General features: G+C 62.3%; 1 protein-coding gene across 1 annotated transcript; it reads right to left on the bottom strand.

Moving 5' to 3' along the window:
* Positions 1 to 6: 6 nt before the first annotated feature.
* DCTN2 (dynactin subunit 2) lies at positions 7 to 17,059 on the bottom strand. The gene is made up of 14 exons (XM_074980260.1): positions 16,948 to 17,059; positions 16,006 to 16,074; positions 4,580 to 4,676; positions 4,262 to 4,323; positions 3,368 to 3,466; positions 2,673 to 2,833; positions 2,055 to 2,208; positions 1,687 to 1,752; positions 1,544 to 1,582; positions 1,183 to 1,260; positions 712 to 783; positions 445 to 547; positions 257 to 348; positions 7 to 167 (listed from the first exon to the last, which is right to left on the bottom strand). Exons 1-14 carry the CDS (start codon positions 16,981 to 16,983, stop codon positions 81 to 83), a joined length of 1,215 nt encoding a protein of 404 aa, XP_074836361.1. The 5' UTR covers positions 16,984 to 17,059; the 3' UTR covers positions 7 to 80.
* Positions 17,060 to 21,971: the final 4,912 nt, after the last annotated feature.

The raw sequence follows: 21,971 nt of genomic DNA, 5'->3' as shown, positions 1-21,971 counted from the left end.
CGTGTGTGCGCGTGTGCTGGGGGGGGCAGCGTTTAATAGTGAAGACGGGTACAGGCAGGAGACAGGCCCCGGGCGGGGGCTCACTGGGACAGCTGCTTCACCCGGCTGGCAATGCTGGCGACATTCTCCTCCACCGCCCCCACGTTCTCCCTCATGGTCTGCTGCACCTGTGGGCAGAGAGCAGGTGCTGGCAGCAGGGCCAGGCCAGGGGCAGGTAGGCACTGGGCTCCCCCTGCCCTGCCCTGCCCCGCCCCACCTGTGCCAGCAGCGTGGTGTTGTCCTTCAGGGCGGTGGCGATCAGCTGCTGGGTGGTGTCCAGGTGGGTCAGGAGCTGCCCGAACTGCATAGCTGGAAGGGACAGAAACAGACGGGCAAAGATGGGCACCGGAGCCCACCAGTCCCAGGCTGCCTACGCCCCAACCCCCACAAGCCCGGCCCCCTCACCTTGCTCATGGAGCTGCCTGACACTGGCCAGTCTCTGCACCAGTGCGGGCAGGGCGGTGGCCGTGGGGCTCCAGCGCTGCACGACCTCGTAGAGCTGGTGCACCTGGGGGAGGAGAGAAGGGGCAGATGCCATGCGGCCCCCCAAGCTCACAGCCAGCCCCTCGCCTACCCTCCCCATCAGCCCTGGGCACTGCAGGGGACAGGGTCGGCACCAGGTGGGGGGAGGGGGGGGCGGCACCACAGCCCTGGGAGGAGGCTGCCACGCACCTTGCTCTGGGCATCAGCATCCTCCACGGCCACCTTGTGCTTGGCAATCTCATTCACCTTCCCCAGGACGCTCTAGGGCGGAGAGGAGACAGTGAGGGTCCCGCCAGCCACCCCCCACAGCAGGCGCCAGGGGCTGCCGGCTGCACCTGCCAACAGCATCGCCCTGAGTGGGGCAGCTCAGCCCTGGCCAGGTCTGTGCCAGCAGCCAGGCTGCCCAAGCCCAGGGCTACAGGGTGGTACCAACTGCCAGTGGGGGAGGTGGACCCCGGGCTGTGCTTGGGCCAAGGCTGGGGAGCTCCCTGCACAGACGGGAGCAGGGACACCCAAACGCGCCCCCCCCCCCCCACGGGCAGGAATTCCCAGGGTGCTGGATCCTACCAGCTAGGGAGGAGGGGTGCTCAGCAGGCCAGGAGAGCCCAGGGCAGGTGGCTGGCCAGGCTCAGGCCAGGAGGATGCGGGGGTGGTGCTCACCTGCAGCCTCGCCTCCACCTGGTCCAGCACAGCCACATCCAAGGTGCTGACCTTGGCCTGCAGCATCTCCACCGTTTCCTGCAGGAGGGCAGACCCGGTGAGACAGCAGGAATACCCCGAGACGAGGAATACGGCCCAGCTCCCAACTTCGGTGCCTGACTCCGATCCTGGCCTCAGAAGCCATGTGCCTGGCGAGCCCAGGGGGTACCACAGCACGGCGCCTTCCCAGGCCCCCAGGCTGCGAAGAACCAGCAGCACCCCCGCGGTCCGGCTGTCCCAGCGTTGCTGAGCCCCACTGCCTCATGACCCCCCTGCAGCCCCAGCTGGGCCATGACCCGTCCTCCCCGCCAGCCAGGCTTACCATGAGGCTGGCTCCCTGCAGTCCAACCGCCAGTGGGTTCTAGGAGGAGAGGATAGGAGAGCCTGGATTCCCCAGCAGCTTGGCCCTGGCACTGTGCCCGTGCCAGACCTGCCAGCCCCCCAGCGCCGGCCGCCCCCTCTCACCTGACTGTCCTGCTCACAGTGCACCGTGGCTTCCAGCTCGCTCAGCCGCTTCTCCAGCTCTGCCAGCTGCCCGGGGGAGAGGAGAGATCAGCCCTCCCTGCAGTGCTCTGCCTGGTGAGCCGCAGGCTGTCCTCACAGGGGTTTGCGAGGACCCAGGGAAGCTGCACCGCTGCCACTCACCAGGAACCCCTTCCTTCTGCCCCCTGTGGCCCACCTGCTGCCGTTCCTGGCCAGCCGAGGTACTCCTGCTGCAGGGGGATGCCAGGGCCTGACCCAGCAGCCCCCGAAGCAGCCGCTTGAGCAAGGCATGAGCTACTGTCCAGGCCAGAGCTGGGCTAGGTCCCAGGAGCGCCCGGCCCCCGACTCACCTTGGCAGCCTGAGTGAATTTGTCTTGTTCGGGTCGGGCATGCAGCTCGTAGGTCACCGCGCTGTCTGCGGGTGCAGGGCCCTTGGCTGGGCTCTTCCCGGCCCCTGAGCCACCCCGGGCACCCTTCGCTGCCTCCAGCTGAATGAGCAGGCGCCTGGGAAGCAGAAGCCACCCCGCTGGGAGGAGATGGGGCCCAGCAAGACACCAGAAGCTCCCCCAGGTCAGTGCAGACAAGAGCCGGCGGCTCTGGCCTGGCCGCAGGCCCACGTCCACCCAGGATATGCTACATCATGGGCAGAGGTGTGGGCGGAGGGGGTGCAGCCCTGCGGGGCTGGCGGCTAGCTGGGCTCTGACTGCCCACCAGCGGTGCTGAGGTCCTGGGGACAGGGCCGGCCCTCCCCCAGCCCCCAGCTGAGCTCTTTGGCAGGAGGATCTAGGGCTGTGTTTTCCCCCCGCCACAGGCCTGGCCCAGCCCAGCCCCCAGGGGAGCTGGGGCACACGCCAGGCAGGGCACACCTGGGTTTGCCTACGGGGAGGAGCTCCGGCTCCAGAGCTGGGCCAGGAAAGCAGCCAAGCCCCCGGCCCAGCGACCTCCCCACCACCGTCCCTCCGGCTTACTTGGCAAGGGCACCATCGGGGTCTGTCAGGTTGATGGCTGCCTCCGGCCCCAGGAGCTTCTCCAGGTGCGTAGACACCAGCTGCTGCTTCAGGGCCACCACCTGCTTGGCCAGGGCCGCAGGACTCAGCTTCTCCTCTGCCGCTGCCTCCTTTGCGGTGCTCTGCCGAGGGAGGTGCTGCCCCATTACCCAGGGCGCTGGGATCCCCCCCCAAGGGCTCTGGAAATTCAGCCCCCAACGTCTGCTCCAGCCACCAGCGCTGGCCGGCATCAGCTCAAAGGGCTCCGCTTTGAGGTGGGGACACTGGGGCCTCGGGCTGTGACTGGGCCAGGCTGCCCGACTCCTGGTCTGGTGCTCGGCCGTGGACCGGCGGGAAAGGCGGCAACCTGGGGATGGCGACAGACGGCCGAACACGCAGCGATGGTCTGACGTTGCGGAGGGAGAGGAGCAGGCTGGATATTAGGAAAAACTCCTTCCCCAGGGGTGGGGAAGCGCTGGAATGTGTCGCCTAGAGAGGTGGTGGGTTCTCCATCCCTGGAGGTTTTTAAGTCCCGGCTTGACAAGGCGCTGGCTGGGATGACTTCATTGGGGTTGATCCTGCTGTGGGCAGGGGGCTGGACTCGATGACCTCCTGAGGTCCCTTCCCGCCCTGGGATTCCCCCCACCAGGTGGCCCGTGTCCCCAGAAGGCTCCTACCTTTATCTTCTCCAACTCAGCGCTCAGCTCATGCACCTCGTGCAGCAGCCGCTGGTACTTCTGCCCGGGCGTCTCTCGCGTGCCGGTTCCTTCCCCTAGCTAAGGGCAGAGAGGTGAGCTGCAGGGCTCCTTCAGCTGCCGCACGGCTGCCTCCAGGAGCCGGGGGACAGCGGGCTGGGTCTGGGGTCTCCTCCTCTGGGGGGCGGTGGTCATCTCACCTCAGAGCTGAGGCAGCGCTGCACCCGAGCGAGCTAGGCAAACCTGGGGCCAAGCGCTTGGAACCCCTCAGGGGCTGCCCCCAGCAGCGTGTGCCCAGGGGAACCCAGCTGGTCTGGGGGCGGCGCTTTGGCTGTGCTGAGTGGGGCGGGGCGGGCAGGGCAGATCCCCTCGCTTAGCGGCTGCATCTCCTACGGGTGATGCTGCAGGCCCAGGCAGAGCTAGGCCGGCCCCAGTGGGCACCACTGCATCCAGAGATGCCTAGCTCACAGGCAGGCTCCTCCTGGGACATCACAGCCCACCCATGGTGGGGCCGGCCCCTCGGCCTCCCTGCGTAATGCCCCAAGGAGCTCCTGCTGCTCGGCTGAGCTCTGGAGCATCTGCAGTTCAGGCAGCTGGCCGGGGGGCTGGGCCTGGCGCCGGGGGCAATACAGGCACAAGCAGAGGGAGGAGGGGCTGGGCCTGGCTTTACTCCCGGCAAGGGGCCCCATAAGGGCTCAGCCCAAAGGCCCTGCATGTGCAGCTGGCACAGGACGGGCTGTGAGCCAGGGCGGGGCCAGAGCCCAGCGCTGCAGGAAGAGCTCGGCCTGCAGGACATGGCTGGCGGGATGCGCCAATCTGAGCTCTCGCATCCCTCCGGGGTGTCTCCAGCCCCCCCCCACGCAGCCGGTCACTTACGATCTCAAACTCCCCCGACTCGTAGCCTGTCCGCTTGGTTTTGCTGATGCGGTCGGAGAAGTCTGCGCGGTGAGAGGACAGGGCAGGGCTCAGGGACAGCCGGGCTCTGGCCCGATGCGCTACCAGCCCAGGATGGCTCCGGCCCCTCAGGGGCAGGGTCCCGTCCTCCCTCATGTGGGGCAGCTCTGCTCCCGCCGGGGCATTTCCACACTGCTACCAGCCCACCCCCACCGGCACACCACAGCCTCGCCCGGCAGGCCCCAGCTGCGCCCCACCCAGCGACACGCCCTGGCTGCCCGGTGCCCCCGCCAGCCTCACCTAGGCCTTTGGTGCCCACTCTCTTGTCCTTGAACTTGTCGTAGGCGGCATTGGGGTTGACGATGAGGTGCTCCACGCTGGTGCTGGTCAGCTCCTCCTGCGCAAACAGGCCAGCGTGAGACACCCTGGCTTGCCCAGCCCCACCCCAGCCCCCCAGCCGACAGTATGTCCCTAAGGGTCCCCCAGCACGGCCTGGCCTCGGCTGGCCCTGCAGCAGGCATAGGCTCCCCGGCCTGGCCCCCAGGAAGATGGCAGCGGTGGGCAGTAGCAGAGTCCAGATGTTAATAACTTGGCCAGGCCCCAGGCCCTGCTGGGCTCCCTGGAAGCCTCCCCCCAGCGCAGCTGTGAGCGCCAGGCGGGATCGCCAACACGCAAAGCCCCAGAGCCGCCGTGGGGCGATGGAAGACCCTGCAGGGAGAGGGCCGCCGGCAGGAGGGGCAGCTCCAGGGTAACGCGCGCACACTCCTGGGGGGCTGCTGAGCTCCCGGGGGTGGCCCAGCCAGGCGCGGGTGAGGTGGGAAGGGGCCCACGGGCCAGGGCTGCCTATTTCGTCAATTCCCACGTGGAAATGGCTGCAGAAAAGCGGCTTTGGCAGGGCCACCGGTGGAGTTCTGGGTGCAAAGAGGCTGAGGGGGCGGGGGGGGCGGCTCCAGCCTCTGGGCTCCGCCTGCAGCAAGGGAGCAGGGCAGCCGGCTGCGGGCAGTGACACCGAGACGGTGGCCGTCGCTGCAGCACGACGGGCGTGACCGACCCACAGAGCCGTTCGGTACAAGGCCTGGAGGAGCCCCCCCGGCCAGACCAGCGCTGAGGCCTGGCCGCCGCAGCCCCTCTGCCAGCTCGCCCCAGCCCAGCTGGCCCTGGGGCTCTCTGCGCAATACTCCTCCCAGGCCGCTCTCGAGAGCCCAGCCGGAGTCACTGTGCATCGCGGCCCTGGGGGGAGCAGGCCGGCCTGGCAGAGCAGATGGGTGAGTTCAGACAGCCTCAGAGCCCGGCCCACAGGCCCCCGCATGGGCTGCGCTGCTGGAGCAGAGTTCCCCGACTGCTCTGGGCTAGAGCTGCACCCCAGGGGTCAGGGCTTAGTCCCCCTTGGCCACCCACTATCTCAGCCTCACACTAGTGCTGCTCGGGGCAGCAGCCGGCAGAGGGGTCAGTGGTACTTCCTGCCTGGGTAGCTGCTGGGGGCGGGGAGGGGAGGTTTCTGACCCCCCCCACCCCACATACACAGCTGCTGGCTCCAGTCCTGGAATGGCTGAAGGCTGCACCATTCCACCAGGTAGCTCCAGTGCCCCCAGAAGGAAGGATTGGAGCCAGGGCTCCAACCCCCACTGCCCCAGTCTGGGGAGTCCCACCCGACCGCCCGTCGCGGGGCTGGCCCTGGGAGCGAGCCCCTCTCTTCCGCTGCCCAGGCCACTCGCGGAGGGGCAATGCCCGGGCATGGAGCGCTGCAGGGGTGAGGAGACGGCACCTGCAATCCAGAGGGGCGGATCCCAGGAACGTCTCCCTCCTGAGCCAGCCCAGCCTCTAAGAGGCCTCCTGCACCTTGGCGTAGGGCACTGTGTGGCGGCGGGGCTGCTGGCCTCGGACGAGCACCGGGGCTGCAGCAAAGCCTCTGCCACGCAGGAGGGTTAGTGCCAGGCAGAACCCGCCGGTGCCTGGAGAACACCCGAGGCAGGTTAATCACAGCTTCAGAGCAACCTTTGGTCTTCCGTTCTCCAGGAGCTGCTGGCCAGGGCCTGCACCCTGAGACCCTGCTGGGCAGCTGCCAGTCCCGCAGCTCTGCACACCACAGCCACGAACCCGGCTTCAAACCCCGACACGTGCAACAACAGGGGCGCAGACCCTGCAGAGAAGGGGCTGCTCTGGGGAGCAGCGTTCCCTGTACGCTGAGCGCTGGGGCGGCCGCCCGCTGAGCGGCAGAGCACCTGCAGCGTCTCTCTCCTGGGTGCACATCCGCACTGGTCAAAATTTAGCCCTCACATGGGTGGCAAAACTAGAAGCAGCCTGGGGAGGAGCCTCCGTCCACGCTCACAGCCACTGGGGCCTCCTGAGCTGAGGGCACTTCCAACTCAGCCCTGGCCAATTTCTCAGGGCTGAATCCCGGCGCAGATGGAAACCAGGAGGCGGCTTTCCAGCCAGTACTGTCAATAGCCAAGTTATTAATACTGGGAAATCTGGTGCTGGGCCCCGGGATCGTACCACTCTTTGAGGCAGGGGCTTTGTCCAAGCACAAGGGGGCCTGGGCCGTGCCTGGGGAGTCAAGGTGCAGCTGCAGCCTCTCTGCAGGGAGCCACCCCCTGGGCCTGCCGGGTGCAGAGGAAGGTGCATCCTCCTCCTGCGTTCACTGTCCTGTTGAAGCCTAAAAGAGGTGGCGGCTGGGGGTGTTCTGCCCCCATCAGAGCTTCTGCACCATCTCGGCCAGAGCATCCCAAGGCACCGGCTGCGCGGGAGGGAGCAAGTCGCTAAGGCAGAGCGTGAGCCGAGGGGCTGGGAGAGAGGAGGGCCTGAGGCGAGGGGGCCTGAGCAGGCTGCCCACGGGACACCTCTCCTTTCAGCCAGCACAGGGCCCAGCCGTCAGGTTTTCCTCGGGGGCGGATGGGAAGATTTTCTGCCACGCGCAGAGGGGCGTGAAGACAAGAGGTTACAGCAGCGGTTAGCTGAGGGTCACGTGCAAGCGGACGAGAGGGAGGGCTCCTTACCAGCTCCTGGCGGTTCCCCAGAGGTGAGAAAGTCAGAGCAAAGTTAGGAGGGCAGGGAGCGGGGAGAGAAAGAGACAAAAATTGCATTACAAGGTTGTCGCATGCACTCTGCTGCCCCGCGCGGATGCCCGCCCCTTGCAAAGCTGCAGCCTCGCCCTGGGCGCCTGGCAGGCCCTCGGGAGGGGGGTGTCTAGCATAGGGGACGGGGCAGGATGGGGTTATGCTGAGCGGGCAGACAGGGAGCAGCTGGAGGCATCTACATGTTAGTTGCTGCAGCCAGACCCCTTTGGGAGCTGCCCCGAGTGCGCTCTGCTGGCTGCCACCGCAGGGCCCCAGCAAACCTCTCTGCCCCGGCTTCTGAGCGGCCGGGCATTGCCAGGCTGGGGCACAGCACCTGTGCAGGGGTTACAGCATTAAGCCGCAACTCAGATGGTGCCCAGGGCAGCGGTGGGATGGGCCAAGGAACGGGGTATTTAAGGGTGAGCATCAAACCAGCTCCCTTCCCTCCCCGGCCAGGGAACAGCAGCCGACCCCCCGACTCGAGGCAGATGCCGGCACTCAGCAGCCCGCGTGCAGGACCGCAGCGCCTCTGAGGCTGGAATTTGCAAAGCCCTGAGCAGCAACGGGGCCAGGCGGCCTGGCAGCAGCGAACCGGCCATCCGCATGCTGCAGGCTGCAGAGGGACCCAGGGAGCAGCTGGGTGCTGGCGCACAGGGCCCAGCACCTCCGCCCCCTCTTAGCCACAGGGCTCTTCCCCGCAGACTCGGCCTCCTCTCGACACCGTTTCTGCCGCTCTCCATGCGGCTCCTGACCCCCCGGCTCCAGCTGTGGGCTGGTGGATTCCCGAGCTTGAGGCCCCCCTGGAAACCCGACAGCGGAGACCGGTGAGGGGCACCGCCTGGGATGGGGCCAGCGAGCTATGAAGATGAACCTGTGGCCTGCAGCCAGGTGCCCGCAACACCCAGCTAAGAGCCTCCAATGGCTCCGAGTCGAAGGCTCTTTGGACCTTCAGCCAGAGGCTGACAAGTCCCCCCGGCTCAACCAATGGAGCAGCCACCCCCCCAGCAGCTGTGTCGGCCCCAGGGCCCAGGCCCAGAGGCCGGCTTGTCTTGGCACCTGCCCAGCCGGAGACGCTGCTTCTCCCCACGTACCCCGGGGTGGGCGTCCTGGGGCCAGGGCTCCCACGTCACCCTGGCAGGCACAGCAGCACAGCCGCCTGCATGGGGCTAGGAGGGGAGGCAGGCGCCCACCCCGACACTGGGGGCTGAGCGGGAAACATCTGAACTGGCCTGGCCCCCCAGCAGGACAAGGCACCAGCAGCTCCAGGCCTGACTCTGGCTCCAGCCTGGCCCAGCTGCTCCCCCACACGAGGGGAGCTGCGGCTTGGGGGCAAGGGAGCCGGCCGGAGCAGAGCAGGGAGCTCCGGCCAGCCTGGAGCCACTCAGCAAGCGCCCAGGGCAGCGACTGCTCGGCCACACCAAAGCGAGCGCTCGGCCAGTGCTTGGAACAGGGTCACACCACCTGGCAGCATCTGGGCCTGTTGCGGGGGGGCCCCTCCAAGACCCGTCCTCCAAGGAAGTGGGAACAGGGAGCTGATCGGAAGTGCCCCTGAGGTCCCCTGTGCAGGGGCCTGGGACCCCACCCCAACCTGTGAGCCTCCTCTGCAGGCTGTCACCCTGAAGCCTTCCTGGACAGCAGCTGCCGAGCTCCAGCGTGAGACACCCCGCTGCCCCGCAGGGCCCTGGCTGCAGAGGCCCTTGGGCTGGTACCGCAGAGGGGGTGACCGAGGAGGGTACCACTCTGCCCCCAGTCCCAGCCTGAGAGCGGTGTCCAGAGCCCAGCTCCCGGGCCCCAGACGGTCTCACCAGACTGTCTCCCGCAATCAGCCGTTAGCATCTGCAGGTTTCTGGGGGGCAGGGGAGGGGACGAGTTTCAGTTGTACAGGCCACGCGAGCAACAAAACCGGGGCGTGCCCCAGACGGGAAGGGAGGGGAGGCCTTGCCAGGCCACATGCGGCAGCTCTCAGGGATGCATCAATCCGCACCCTTCACACCACCTCCAGGCTGGGCACGGACATAGGAAGGAAGCACGGCCTCGATTCCGGGTTCAGCCCTGCCTCTGTGCACGGCCAGGCCAGCCCAACGCCGGGCTCGGCTGCGCCTTTGCTTCGGTGCTTTCTGCCCCAGGCCAGATCGCCGAGCCGCCATGCAGAGGAACACCCACCACCGACCCAGACAAAGGCCGGGCAGCCACCTTCTCACCGGGGGAGAGACACCGGCCCTTAACACAGCACGCAACCGACCGACTGACAAGCAGGGCTGGGGACGGCGGCCTGTGTCTCCCACTCATTCTGTTGATTCCCCGGTTGATCGTGGGGTCTGGACAGGGCGTATACTTATACTTCCAGGGGCCGCAGGGGCCGGCCCTGCTCATTTCGCAGCCCAGAAGTGACACCTATCCCTTCGTCCTAGCGACGGACGGCTCGGGCAGTAACGCAGCCCATGGGATTCACTCACAGAGCCGCTCTGAGGGATGCCAAAGGGAGGGAGGGATCCGTTACTTAACCGGCCCTGTGGCCTGCAGCGCAGACGAACGGTTAAGCAGGCCGCAGTCAGACCTTTCACCAGGAGACGGGCTTTCTAGGCTGGTTTCTTAGTTCTCTATCCCCACGTTGGCCAGACAGCAGCTGCCACCGTTAGCAGTAAATCCGCCGGCAGGCCCGTGTCCCAGAATGCAGTGCTACAGTCCGCGCTTTTCATCCTCGCAAGGGTGGCCGGCTGCCCCCAGGCACGCAGGGCTGGGAGCCCGACTCGGAGCAGCTCACCGACATGTTTCAGGAAGGACGCCAGGCATGAAGGCTGCAGGGAAAAGGCTGGTGCCTGGCTGGGCAGTGGCCGCCAGGGCTGTGGGTGAGTTCCTGGCAGCAGAGGGATTCCAATGAGGCGGCGGCAGTTGCCGGGGAGCTGGGAGGGAAGCAGCAGGAGACCGGGGCAGGTGAGGTGGGGCAAGAAGACAAATCCAGGGGGTCTGAGTGCTGCACAGCCTGAATCCGGTGGAGCAGGAGGGGCAGCGGGGGCGGATGCGGCTCAGTCGCCAGGCAGGACAGCCGGTCCGCGTGCATGGCAGGGCGGAGAAGGGTTCAGAGGGGCAGGTGTCGGAAGGGGAGGCTACAGCAGCCATTGCAGGAAGGAGGAAGAGACCGGGGCCATCTTTGAAATGCCGCATTGCATTCTGGGACCTGCAGGAAAGGGCATCTGCTCCGCTCCAGGCCCACTCCCCTGGAGCGTCTGGCATGCAGCTGGCAGAGCCCTCAGCGTGGCCTGGTTGGGCTCCTCTCCCGCCCTCCCTCCTCACCAAACCTTCCTCCTGTGCAAACTAGAGGCCAGTCAGTCCTTGTTCCCCTCTGCACCCTGTCCAGGCCTTAGTGCCGGGGGGGGGGGGGGGGGGGGGCACTCACCAACCTACACCTTGACTGATCCAACCATCATCTTCCCCCAGGCCCCCAAGAGGCTTGCAAGTGGGGAGTGGGGCATAATTATTGGGCTTTTAAGCTCTTAGCTACATTCACGGCAAAGCACGGTGCAGATCTATCCGCATGCAAAAATCAAATTCCAAAGCATGCAAAAGAGAAGCGTTGTAATGGTCTTACTTGTGCAAACTAGAGTCCAGGCAGGGTGGTGAAAAAGCAGGGGGGAAAGAGCACGAGGAAAACTCAGATAAGTTGAACTGCGCAACACTCAATCGACACAATACAGCAGCAGTGTTAGCTGGTACCCCAAACCGGCAGGGGTCGTCCGAGGAGCTGCAGGGACAGAGCAGAGCCACGCCACTCCTGGCGCGACAGCCCTCCCGCATGGGCTGAGCAATTACTGCATTACCACAGGACATGAACTCAGGAGGCAACCGGAACTTTTTCAGCATCATTAATTCATGCTGCCATCAGAAGACGCCCGTTGCAGGAGCGCGGTGCCCGCCCAGAGAGCCAAGGCTGCTGCTGGTTTCTCTGCAGCCATTCCAGACAGTCAGCACTCAGCAGCTGCTACCAGCTTACATGGTGGGCGGAGGCTGCTGGCTGTGTTATTTTGTTGCAGGCAGGCGAGGGGGGGGAACCCCCTCAGTTAGCTGCAAAACCCCAATTCAGACCCCGTTTGTGGGGTTTGACCTTGGGCAATTCATTTTAAATTGAGCTGTAAACACTGATTTTTTTTTTTTTAAAAAAAACAAAAAAAAAAACACAAACTAGGTCTCTTTTAAGCCCTTCTAGCAGAGGATAATATTTTAAAAAAGCCCATAATACCGGCCAGCCAAGCGAGCCATGGCGTGTGCGTTACTGCTTTAGATACTCCCAAATTAATCCTATCCGTAGTCCACGCTGCTCAAGCCCCCAGGGCCGGAATACCTCTAGAACAGCGATTAGAACGGGTTTAAAGGGAGGGAGAAACAACTCCACTGAACCAAGGTCCATAGTTTGCAATTTTCAGCTCCTGAGGTAGCTAGAACCAGCCTGGGCAGATCTGTTTCCCAGGAGACCCGCTGCATTCTGGGCAACAAGCATACGGGGCTCGAAACGGGTTGGGTGAAAGTGAAGATACGGGTAAGGCACCAGCGCCCGACACCTCCAGGCAGTTTTCTGATGGCTTCACGCACCAGTCTGGAGATCAGAACAACGCACACCTGCCTCGACGGCTGAAAGCAGCCAAAGGCTTCAGACTCCATCAGGCCTCATCTGCTTCCAGCTCCTCCCCCAGTTACATCTGTGCAACCCTGCCAGAGCCAAGGAGACTGACATGGGCCCTTAATTGCCGGTCAATGGAGCCGACTGTGGGGTTTGCATTTGCTAAAAATGAACGAGCTGTTCCCGAGGATCCGAATTTCCTGCTCCAGACACAGCTCCGGGCAGCACCACGGCCAGCCAGCACCAGCGGATTCCACTCCCACTGCAAATCTGGCCGGTAGCTAACGGTCCCTCGCTTGTTCTGGGAAGCGTCATCATTGAGAAAAGCACCTCAGACTGAGCAGTTAACAACCGAATTATGCCTCAATCCGCCGTCGCCGCAGGGCAACACACGGAGGCCGGATCAGATTAAGCTTCCAGGAAAATGAATTTCATAAGCCAATTAAAAGGTCCATAGAAACTAATACAAGAATTGTCACATCAGGACTGGAGGTGTCGCCCTCACCGACCGGGGTGCGGGGGGAAGGTCCGTTTTAATTTACACCTCAGGTCTTCAGTCTACAGCCATGGACTCAGAGGAGCTGCCTGGCCCACAGGCTGGTACAGAGCAGTGATGGGGCCCGCTCCCAGCCCAGCCTCCACAAGTGTGGGGAGCCCCCAGCATCCGTGACCCTGATCTCCTGAATTCGCCAACTCAAAGAGCGACCATGCCAGCAGGTACCCCACGCACACAGCCGCTGCTCCCACATTGCTGAGCACAGCCCCACGCACCACGGAAGCAGGCCAACGATAACCGAGTGTGCCAAGCCACTGCCAGCGCCCTGCCATGGGGTTTCCCTCTCGGGCCCCACTGCAGAGCAGAGCATGTGCCAGAGGGTGAGTCATGTTAGTCTGGATCTGCAAAAACGAGAAGTCCTGCAGCACCTTACGGAGCACGAGCTTTGGTGGGCAAAGACCCGCTTCGGCGGATGCACCTGGCTGGCGCTCAGGGCCCATGACAGAAGGGATCGGGCCAGAGCCTGAGAAGAGGCTGGGACAGCCGCGAGGCTAAGGAAGGGGGAAGCTGTGGTGCAGCGCTGGAACCGAGAGACAATTGAGCAGCCTCCTAAGGGAGGTCCCTTCACTGCACAGACCCAGGAACACGCTGGAAGGAGCAGCAGGGACCCCACGCGCGGCGAACGCTAAAGCTCCGCCAGAGGATGGGAGCAGCTTGTTACACAGGTGCCTGATGGACGGTGCGTGTGCAAACACGTGCTCCAAGGCACGCACGCCTGTTTCCCTCCTGGGACCACGTGTTGGAAAGCCAGCCTTGTCCTCCCAGCTCCACTCTCATTAAACCCCAGGTGCCCTCCAAGCTGCAGGGAGGGAAACCGCCAAGGAGCTCCCAGCTTCCTTGTGGAGGCTGCAGCTCCTACTGCTACTCCCCCGCTTGAGAACATCATCTGAACATCCCGGCTGCCAGCTCCCTGAGACCGATTCCAGCAGCAAGGCCCATGTCTCCCCCAGGCACTGACCTAATTTGCAGATCAGTTGCAGAAGTGACTTCAACTCTGGCTGCTGCTTGGAAGTTCATTTTCAATCCAAACAGGTGAGTTTCTCCCAGCTCCTGGCCCAGCCACTTGGCAAAGCACGTACCAGAGACCTTAATCCTGCCCGTGCACCAGAGCAAGCATGTCACAGCTCCAGGCCGCACCGAGATGCCACAGCCCACTGGCCGTGCCATGGCAGCTGCTCCGGGGCTCTGGTAGCGGTTTCCCACCGAGGGGCCTGAGACTTGGGAGGAAAAGCACTCGGAAAGCAGGGCAGCGCCACGGCCCACTAAGCACCCTTGTGATCTCGGTCTGTGCTCAGTGATGGAAATTCACCCACTCCTGCGCTATCCCCAGAGGACGGCCAAGCACGCCATGACCATGACCGCCCCCGCCCCCGCCCCCGCCCCCGGGAGCATTTCCATGTCACAGACGGGAAAAGGAGGCCAGCAAACTGCCACTGCCTCCTTCCCAGGGGACTGACCTGACCCACCCTTTGCATCGATCTCAGCTCTTGTCCCCGCAGCAGGGGTGGCAAAGGCTGAGCCCTCCCTCAGTTACCGCTCCTCCGTCTCGGCCTATCCTCACCTGCAGCGCTCAGCCTGGGCGCGGACAGTCTAAGCGGTGCTATACCCCCAGCACCTGCACTGTTCAATCCCTGACAACGTCTCCAGGGCATTCCCACTCCTGCTGCAGGTGGAAACCCTGGGCCTCTATCGATCGGTCACTGCCTGCAGCCGGCCCTTTCTGGGCAGCGTTTTAGTCAGCCCTGCCCCATGCCGGAAAACTCTAACAGACCGTCTGCAACTCCCCTGCTGAGCCTGGCTCCAGCGGGACACCCCCCCATAGCACCTGGGACTCCCCTGCTGAGCCTGGCTCCAGCGGGACACCCCCCCTCAGCGCCTGGGACTCCCCTGCTGAGCCTGGCTCCAGCGGGACACCCCCCCATAGCACCTGGGACTCCCCTGCTGAGCCTGGCTCCAGCGGGACACACCCCCCCTCAGCGCCTGGGACTCCCCTGCTGAGCCTGGCTCCAGCGGGACACCCCCCCATAGCACCTGAGACTCCCCTGCTGAGCCTGGCTCCCGCGGGACACACCCCCCCTCAGCGCCTGGGACTCCCCTGCTGAGCCTGGCTCCCGCGGGACACACACCCCTTCAGCACCCATGAGGTGCTGGACAGTTTGCAAGACAAAACCCCTGCGAGTCGAAGTGACGCTTTCAGTCCTCCGCGACCTCCCAGGGCCAGGTGGGGATTCCCTTGGGCACAAGCGGGGACACGGCTGCATCAGGCAAGAAAGAAGGATGCTCAGCAGTGGCAGAGCTGCTCTCTCAGCAGAACGAGAACAACTTGTTCTCAGGCCTGGTCTATGCTAACGTCAACCTAAGTTACGCCACTTCAGCTGCACGAATAACGTAGCTGACGTCGACGTACTTAAATCCGCTCAGCGCCGGATTGTCGCAGCCGCAAGTCGACAGCTGATGTTCTCCTGGCAGCCCTTCTCATGCCGGTGGCCAGGCAGTAACCCGACCCCCACCCCTCGATCCTTGGGCGGCGCAGACATGACTTAGTCGTCGCAGGGTTTTGCCAGTTGTTGCTTCTAGTCCTCAAAGCCTCACCTACAGCAGGGCATTTAGCAAACATTCGGGGAAGCTAGTGCTGGGAGCCTGGCTAGAGCCCGACTGCAGAGCCTGCTTAGCCCTCGCTCTGAGCAGTTAGACAATAAAGTGCTTAATGCATCAGTACTCACAGAAGCCCGGCCTACACCAAGGCTTCCCCCAGGTTTTGTTTCACTCAAACCCGCAGGGCAGCCAGCCCCAGGCAGCCACAGTCCTGGATGCCCAAGAGCCAAATTTTCTCTCCTAGCTCCAAAGCCAAGCGATCTCTCTTTGGTATCACGCCAGGGGAGGAATGCCCAACGGCGCCTTTAAAAGGACAGCGTTCCAGGGTGCCCCAAAGACATATTTTGAGTCTGAAAATAAAACGCAGGAGGTCATCTGATTTTCACTCCGCCCCAGGATCATGCTTTTCCCCAAAGAGATGCAGTGAGCTCCTCTAGTCAATGAGGGAGCTGTCCCTTTCTCATTACCAAGCACTGCTGTATTTAAAGCAAACAATCTCTCTGGTTACCACTTAACCCAGTTCCAGCTCAGAAGAAAGCAATGCAGAAAAGCACAGGACCTCTTCAGAGATTTTCTTCCCAAAGCCTTACCTAGGATCTCCTTTGGGATGAGGAAAAGGCTGGGAGTCAGACTTAGAAGATGTCGGGGGGGGGGAGCAGTAAGTCTAGAAGGGGACTGTCACACCTTCCTTGCTAGAAACTCTTCTGAAAACAGCACCATTTTATGAAGCTTTCTGCTACCCCATCCCCGCTCTGCTACCCAGACCTGCTGGAGTTCACACCCATTATCATGCAGGTACGTGAGTCCTTTGGGCAAAAGCAGCTTTGGGATTGGCACACCCACTTATCACTGCCCTCTCTCCACAACGCCAGCCAGAGAACTGTTGCGTTACACATGACCTTACCGCATCAAACTCCGCCTGGTCGTCTTCCGGGAGATCACTAGTCTCATAAACATCTGGCTCGTTTCTGGCCTAGAAGTGCAAATGCAGTGTAGTGAGCACAGCTGGCAGGTCTGGACAGGGGCATCTCTAATTGCAAAGAACAGCATCCAAACAGAGCACCCGTCTCAGTCAGCAGGTGCAAAGAGAGGGACACGGTGGTCGCACTAATCTCTTTTATTGGACCAACTTCTGTTGGTGGGGGAGGCTGAGCTCTTCCTCAGGCCGGGAAGCACAAGGATCCACAGGGCTTGGCCCCGTGACAGTAAGACAGAGCAGTGCTGGGGCGCACGTCCCCACACCCCTCGGCGTGCAGAAGACAGTTGATTCCACCCACGAGTGGCAGAAATCAGAGGGACCCAGGTCCTCCCTGGCACCCAACTGCAGCGCCCCATGTGGAACTCCCACCCGCATGCCAGGGGACCCCAACGCAGGGGGGTAGAGACGGAAGTGACCCCACAGCCTACAGCCCCCGAGTTACCTCGCCCGCCCCCTATCCACGCAGCCCCCCTGCCCCCACCCCAAACCCCTCCCCCCGCAACCCCCCGAGATACACCCCAAAACCCTCCCCCCACAGTCCCCCAAGATACCCCCCAACCCCAACCGCCGCAGCCTCCCGAGATACCCCCCAACCCCACCCCCCGCAGCCCCCCGAGATACCCCCCAACCCTTCCCCCCGCAGCCTCCCGAGATACCCCCCAACCCCAACCCCCGCAGCCTCCCGAGATACCCCCCAACCCCACCCCCCTCAGCCCCCCGAGATACACCCCAAACCCCTCCCCCCGCAGCCTCCCGAGATACCCCCCACCCCCACCCCCCGCAGCCCCCCGAGATACCCCCTCCCCCACAGCCCCCCCTCCCGGAACCCCGCCCCCCGAGGCGCCCCTCCCGCGCCCCCGCACTCACGATGCCGGGCAGCTCCGCGTACTTGGGCTCGGCCATGGCGACGGGCCTGGGCTGGAGTCGCCGGAGCCGGGAGTCAGGGAGGAGCCGCCAGTCTCGCGAGAGCGTCAGCGGAGGGCGGGGGCCGGCGAGATCCCTGCCGCGCGGGGCAGCCTGGGAGTTGTAGTCTGGCGGCGGGGAGGGGACACGTGGGGCGGAGGGGAGAGGTGGGGCTGTAGGGAGTACTGGGAGCTGAGGTGTGAGGCTGGAAGGGGATTATAGGGGGCTGGGGTGCTTGGGGGGAAGGGCGTGTGTGGAGGTGGAGGGGGTACCTGGAGCTAGGGTATAGGGCTGCATGGGCTTGCGGGTGCAGGTAGGTTGAGGGGTGGCAGTGTTGGAGGGAGGCAGGTAGTGTACGGTGGATGGGGGGGATGGGTGTGTCAGTGGGGAGAAGGTCAGTTGGGTGGGACTAGGAAGGGCAGTTAACCTGTGGGGAGGGTGGCCATGAGGGGTAGAGGAGGGGGTGTTGGGGTGGGGCTGATGGGGAGGTGCGGAAGTGTTGTGGGGTGGGTATGGACTGGGGTTGCACCTAGCTGGCTGGAGAAGGACAGTGAGGTGAGCCCAAAGGGGGTAGATGCTGCCTGGGGAAAATATTGCTGCATTTGCACTCTGAGAACCCCCATGGGAGTGGGGCTTAGCACAGCCCCCACGGGAGCTTTATTGGGGCAATACCCCCACAGCAACAACAACATGGGCATGGAACACCTGCAAAGCCTCATCCCCAGGAAAACCAGCCTGAACCCTCCTGCCCCTGCTTTGTGAAAATTGGCTTATGGACAGGAACATATATAACTCCAAGATGCTTTATGCAAAGCAGGTCATGTAACTTGTCAATTTTACAGTTGCAGGCCACTGAATTTAGATATCCTATTTTGGTTCATATGTCATTCGTGTGTGTGAACTGAGAAATGCGAACTGTGAATCTGTTCAAATTCTAAATGTGCTAGTGAGGCCCGTTACACGTGCTCAGGTACTTAATGACTCAGTACTCAAACCAATGACAAATGGATGTGTTTGTCCTGTAAGCCCAAACTGTGGTTGGTCCTAGAAAGACATGTGACCATGCCAGCTGGTACTGAAATCCATCCTGAACTTGGTATTTCTCCATAGGGCTGTCAAACAAAGGGAAAGCGGATATAAGCAATGGGAAGCTTGAAATGTAATGTCCTGCCCTGCCCTGCCCTGCCCTGCCCTAAGAGGAGACAAAGAGCTTTGAGGAAACTGTAGATTTGGGGCTGGATTAAAGATCAGCTCTGATTGGAAACTTTACCTGAGATAAGAACAGATGGTTACGTAAGAATTTGCAGGTAAGAAGTTAATAGATGCTTAGGTAAGAATTTGGTTAAGTGGTTTCTGTTCACTTTAATTTAGTAGCTTTGATCTGTTTACACCTGCAACCACTTATATCCCACTTCTTGTACTTAATAAAAACTCTTTTGTTCATTATCAAGCCCCGTGTAAATCATTGTTACCTGTGGGGGAGCAACCAGTGTGTGTATTTCTCTTTCAGTGATAAAGTGGGTGGCTTTTATGGACTTTCACTGGGTAAGATGAGTTTATTTGGTCTCTTGGCCCCTTTAGGACATTGGTTTCCTGGGTGCTGAGCCCCCTGCTCCTGCTTCCCGAGCTGAACTGATTCAGCTTCTGTGGTACTCTGTGTATGGGGGGGGGGTAACCCCAATTCTGCCTTGGTTGGGGGAGACTACAGGATCCAGCTCAGCAGGACAGGGTAGTGGGGTGCCCCAGCAAGCAAGAAGGTGGGTGTCAGTGTGGCTTGGTCAGCGCATGGCAGGACAACCCCATGAGGATTTCTCTGATTCCGCCTGTCACACCCTGTTACACCAAACTGACCTGGTAGCCTGTGGCACCGGCTCCTGGCACTATGGAGGAGCCGGCTGCTGCTGGGCTAGGCCTGGGGCAGGTTGGGGTAGGGGCTGGGCCTGTCTGGGAGGCAGAGGCCAGGGCTGGCTTCACTGAACCCCAAGTCACAGCTGTACTCTGCAGCTGTGGCTCCCATGATCACAGCTGGGCTTGGCTTCTGGTGGGGAGGAGGTCTAGGGCCAATGGTGCCATCCCAACGGAGAAGAGCCACTCCAGGGGGAGCCCGGCCCTGGCAGTGGCGTATTGGAAGGAAAGCGGCCGGCCGTCTGTGAGGGAAAATTGATCTAATCTCTTCCCCTAAATCTGGCTGTCCCCTCCCCCACTCCTCTGTCTGTCGTGGTACCTGGCATCCCATTTGCTCTGTACCTTTCGGGTATGAACGGGGGGTTTCGGTCACCTTATGTCACATGTGAGTTCTATTATCCTACAGTAACCACCCCCCTGTGTGTGCCTCGGTTTCCCCGGGCACCGCATCAATACCTGGGTGGTGAGGGGAGGTTCCTGTGTGACAGCCTCCCCCACTTACACAACTGCCAGTGTCGTTTGTTGTTGGAGGAGGGTGACACCTTTTGCCCAGGAAACAGGACAAAGGCTGGAGGAGGGGCTGAGTTGGGACCAGGAGCTGTGAGGGGGTCAGTCTCTGCAGGCGGGGGAGGGGCAGGGCCCTGCCTCTGAGGCCCCTTTGCCCCAAGATGGATGGTACTGATGGCCTCTGGTTTCAGTGCTGACAAGTCTGCCCTGCCTGCTTGGCAATGCCCCTCCCATCCCCCGTCTCTCTCCACCATGCAGCATCTGGGTTGGGGGCAGGGGGTGCTGGGCTGCAGCAAGACAAAGCAGTGGGGTGAAGCTGTGTGAATGGAGAGCTCAGGCCACCAGCTGCCCCTGGGGGCCCGTGGCCATGTGTGGCCAGAGGGGCTGCAAGGCGGAGCCGGGCTTGCATGCCTTCCACCAGGCTTCCTGCCTGCCTCCTTGCTGCCCCAGCATGAAACTGACAAAGGGCCATGAAAGTGACTCGGCATCTTCCTGCTTCCCACCTGGCCCAGCCCTGGAGACTCACACCCAGACCCCTGGGGTCTGCAAGCGGCAGATCAATCTGGTGCCCCTCCCTCCTATCCACACGCAGCAGCTGGGAAGGCTTCCTCCTTGTAGGCTTTAGGGCTCTGCCTCAGGGCCTGCCCAGCACGGTAGCCTCCCTGCTGCTTTCTCAGCTTTGCAGCATCCCCACCTGATTTCCAGTAAGAGGACGCAGCAGTGGCGGGATGGTGCCAGGTTTCAGGGCAGCGCGCTGGGTTCCCGGCGCCCACAGGCTGGCGAGACCCTTTGCTGACCGGTTTTGTTGTACAGACAAAAGGGCCAGGAGCAGGGACGTTTGGTGTGAGGCAGCGTGGCCTAGTGCATAGAGCACCGGCCTGGGGCTCAAGGCCCCCCATTCAGTTCCCTGCTCTGCCTGAGCTCTGTGAGCAATCGACTTCCCGGCTCTGGGCTTCAGCCGCCCCTCCCGCCCTTTGTCTGCTTGGCTGGTTCCATGATGCACGGCAAGGCAGGGCCTGTGCACAGGGCCCAGCCCAGCATCCCCTGCCATCTAACTGGGGCCCTGCAGCTGCTGCTGCACTTATAAATAAATGACCTAAGCTATCAACAGGGCTTCTACCTGCCCCTCCTGCTGTGGGACTGTTCTGCAGCCTGAAAGGTCTTCCAGGGGCAAAGGTTCCCTGTCTTAATCCGCTCCTTTATTCTTAACAGTAATTCCTCGGGCTCGGTCCATGCTTCCTTCCTGGCCCCACCACCCGGACTGTCCTGGGCCATGCCTAGGGAGGGCATACTGCCCCGTCTCCCTTAAAGTATCTCTCCACATACCCCTTAGAGGCAGGGTAGGACTAACATCCCCATTGTACAGATGGGGAAACTGAGGCATGGAGCAGCTACCAACTTACTCAGGGAGACGAAGCAGGGGATGGATTCCGGATCTCCTGAGCCCCCAGACTTTTCCTCCTCCCTAATATGCCCCCTTAGCCATCATCTGGTCACATGACACAGCTTCCCTTTCTCTGAGTCTTGCCTACAAACCCTGCAGCCTCTGGTTGTCCTTATTGCTGGTCTTTGAATGCCCGCTGAGAACTGTAACTTCTCTGTGACCACACACACGTGCACAGATCTGTATGGCAACACTGACACAGGAATTAAACATGCAGACACACAGGCTCTCACGGACACAGGAACACACAGCTAGATAGGTGCAAGGAGACATGTCTGCGTGCACGGATGCATGAATGCACACAGACACACTTGTACACAGGGCCATGCACGTGCACATGGATGTGTGCACACAGAGACACATGCGCACACAGACATGTGAATCAACACACACATGTGAACACAGACATGAATGCCTCTGTTTGCATGGCTGCCGCTACACATTTTCACGTGTACAGGCATCCATGCAAACAGGGGCACTCGTGTGCACACTTAGACATAAGTAGCACAGATGCACACACAGACCTGTGCGTGCACAAACGTGCAGACACGTGCGTGCACAATCAGTCAGTGGCCTCTGGCTTCAACCCTGGAAATTGGGTTTCTCTGCCCTTTGCATCCCCTGAAGAAGCAGCTAATGGGAGGAGTTGCAAAGGGGCCCGATTCTCAGCACAGCTCCAGCAAAGTCCTGCGCTGCCTGGTGGCATCAGCTACCCTGGGGATTTTCCTGGGGACCCTCCTGCCCTCACCAGGCACCTCAGCCAGGCCGCAACCAGAGCCTGCCTTTGCCCCCTCAGCCTGGAGGATCCAGCTCCCTGAAGGGTGACAATTTGTCTGCATTGGAAGAAACAGGCCCCTTACACCCCACATGAGGGTCTCCAGCCCTACAGCCAGCTGTAGGGGCCCATCCTGCCTGTCTCTGCCCTGGGGGACCCTGGCTTTTCGCCCCTAGCGCTGAGCAGGGAATGCCTCTAGGATAAGCTGAGAACCTGGGTGGGGATGGGAGTGTCCTGCCTGGCTGTCTCTGGGTATTTGCTCTGCTACCAGCATGGGGCGCTCAGGGCAGCCAGCCATTGCATCGCCCAGCCTGGTGCAGGGGCACCTCTTGGCTCACTCCAGGAGCCTGCTGGGCA

This window comes from Carettochelys insculpta, chromosome 29, assembly GCF_033958435.1.
Source record: "Carettochelys insculpta isolate YL-2023 chromosome 29, ASM3395843v1, whole genome shotgun sequence".
NCBI classification, from domain to species: Eukaryota; Metazoa; Chordata; order Testudines; family Carettochelyidae; genus Carettochelys; species Carettochelys insculpta.
This window is presented reverse-complemented; position numbering and strand designations above follow the sequence as displayed.

What these genes read in the sequence shown, in the direction of transcription:
- DCTN2 (XM_074980260.1), bottom strand. Translation starts at nt 16,983, where the DNA reads ATGGCCGAGCCCAAGTACGCGGAGCTGCCCGGCATC. An exon ending in CCCGATGGTGCCCTTGCCAA is followed by an intron (nt 2,209 to 2,672) that starts GTAAGCCGGAGG and finishes TCTGCTTCCCAG; the next exon opens with GCGCCTGCTCATTCAGCTGG. An exon ending in TGCAGGGAGCCAGCCTCATG is followed by an intron (nt 1,261 to 1,543) that starts GTAAGCCTGGCT and finishes GCCCTCCTGCAG; the next exon opens with GAAACGGTGGAGATGCTGCA.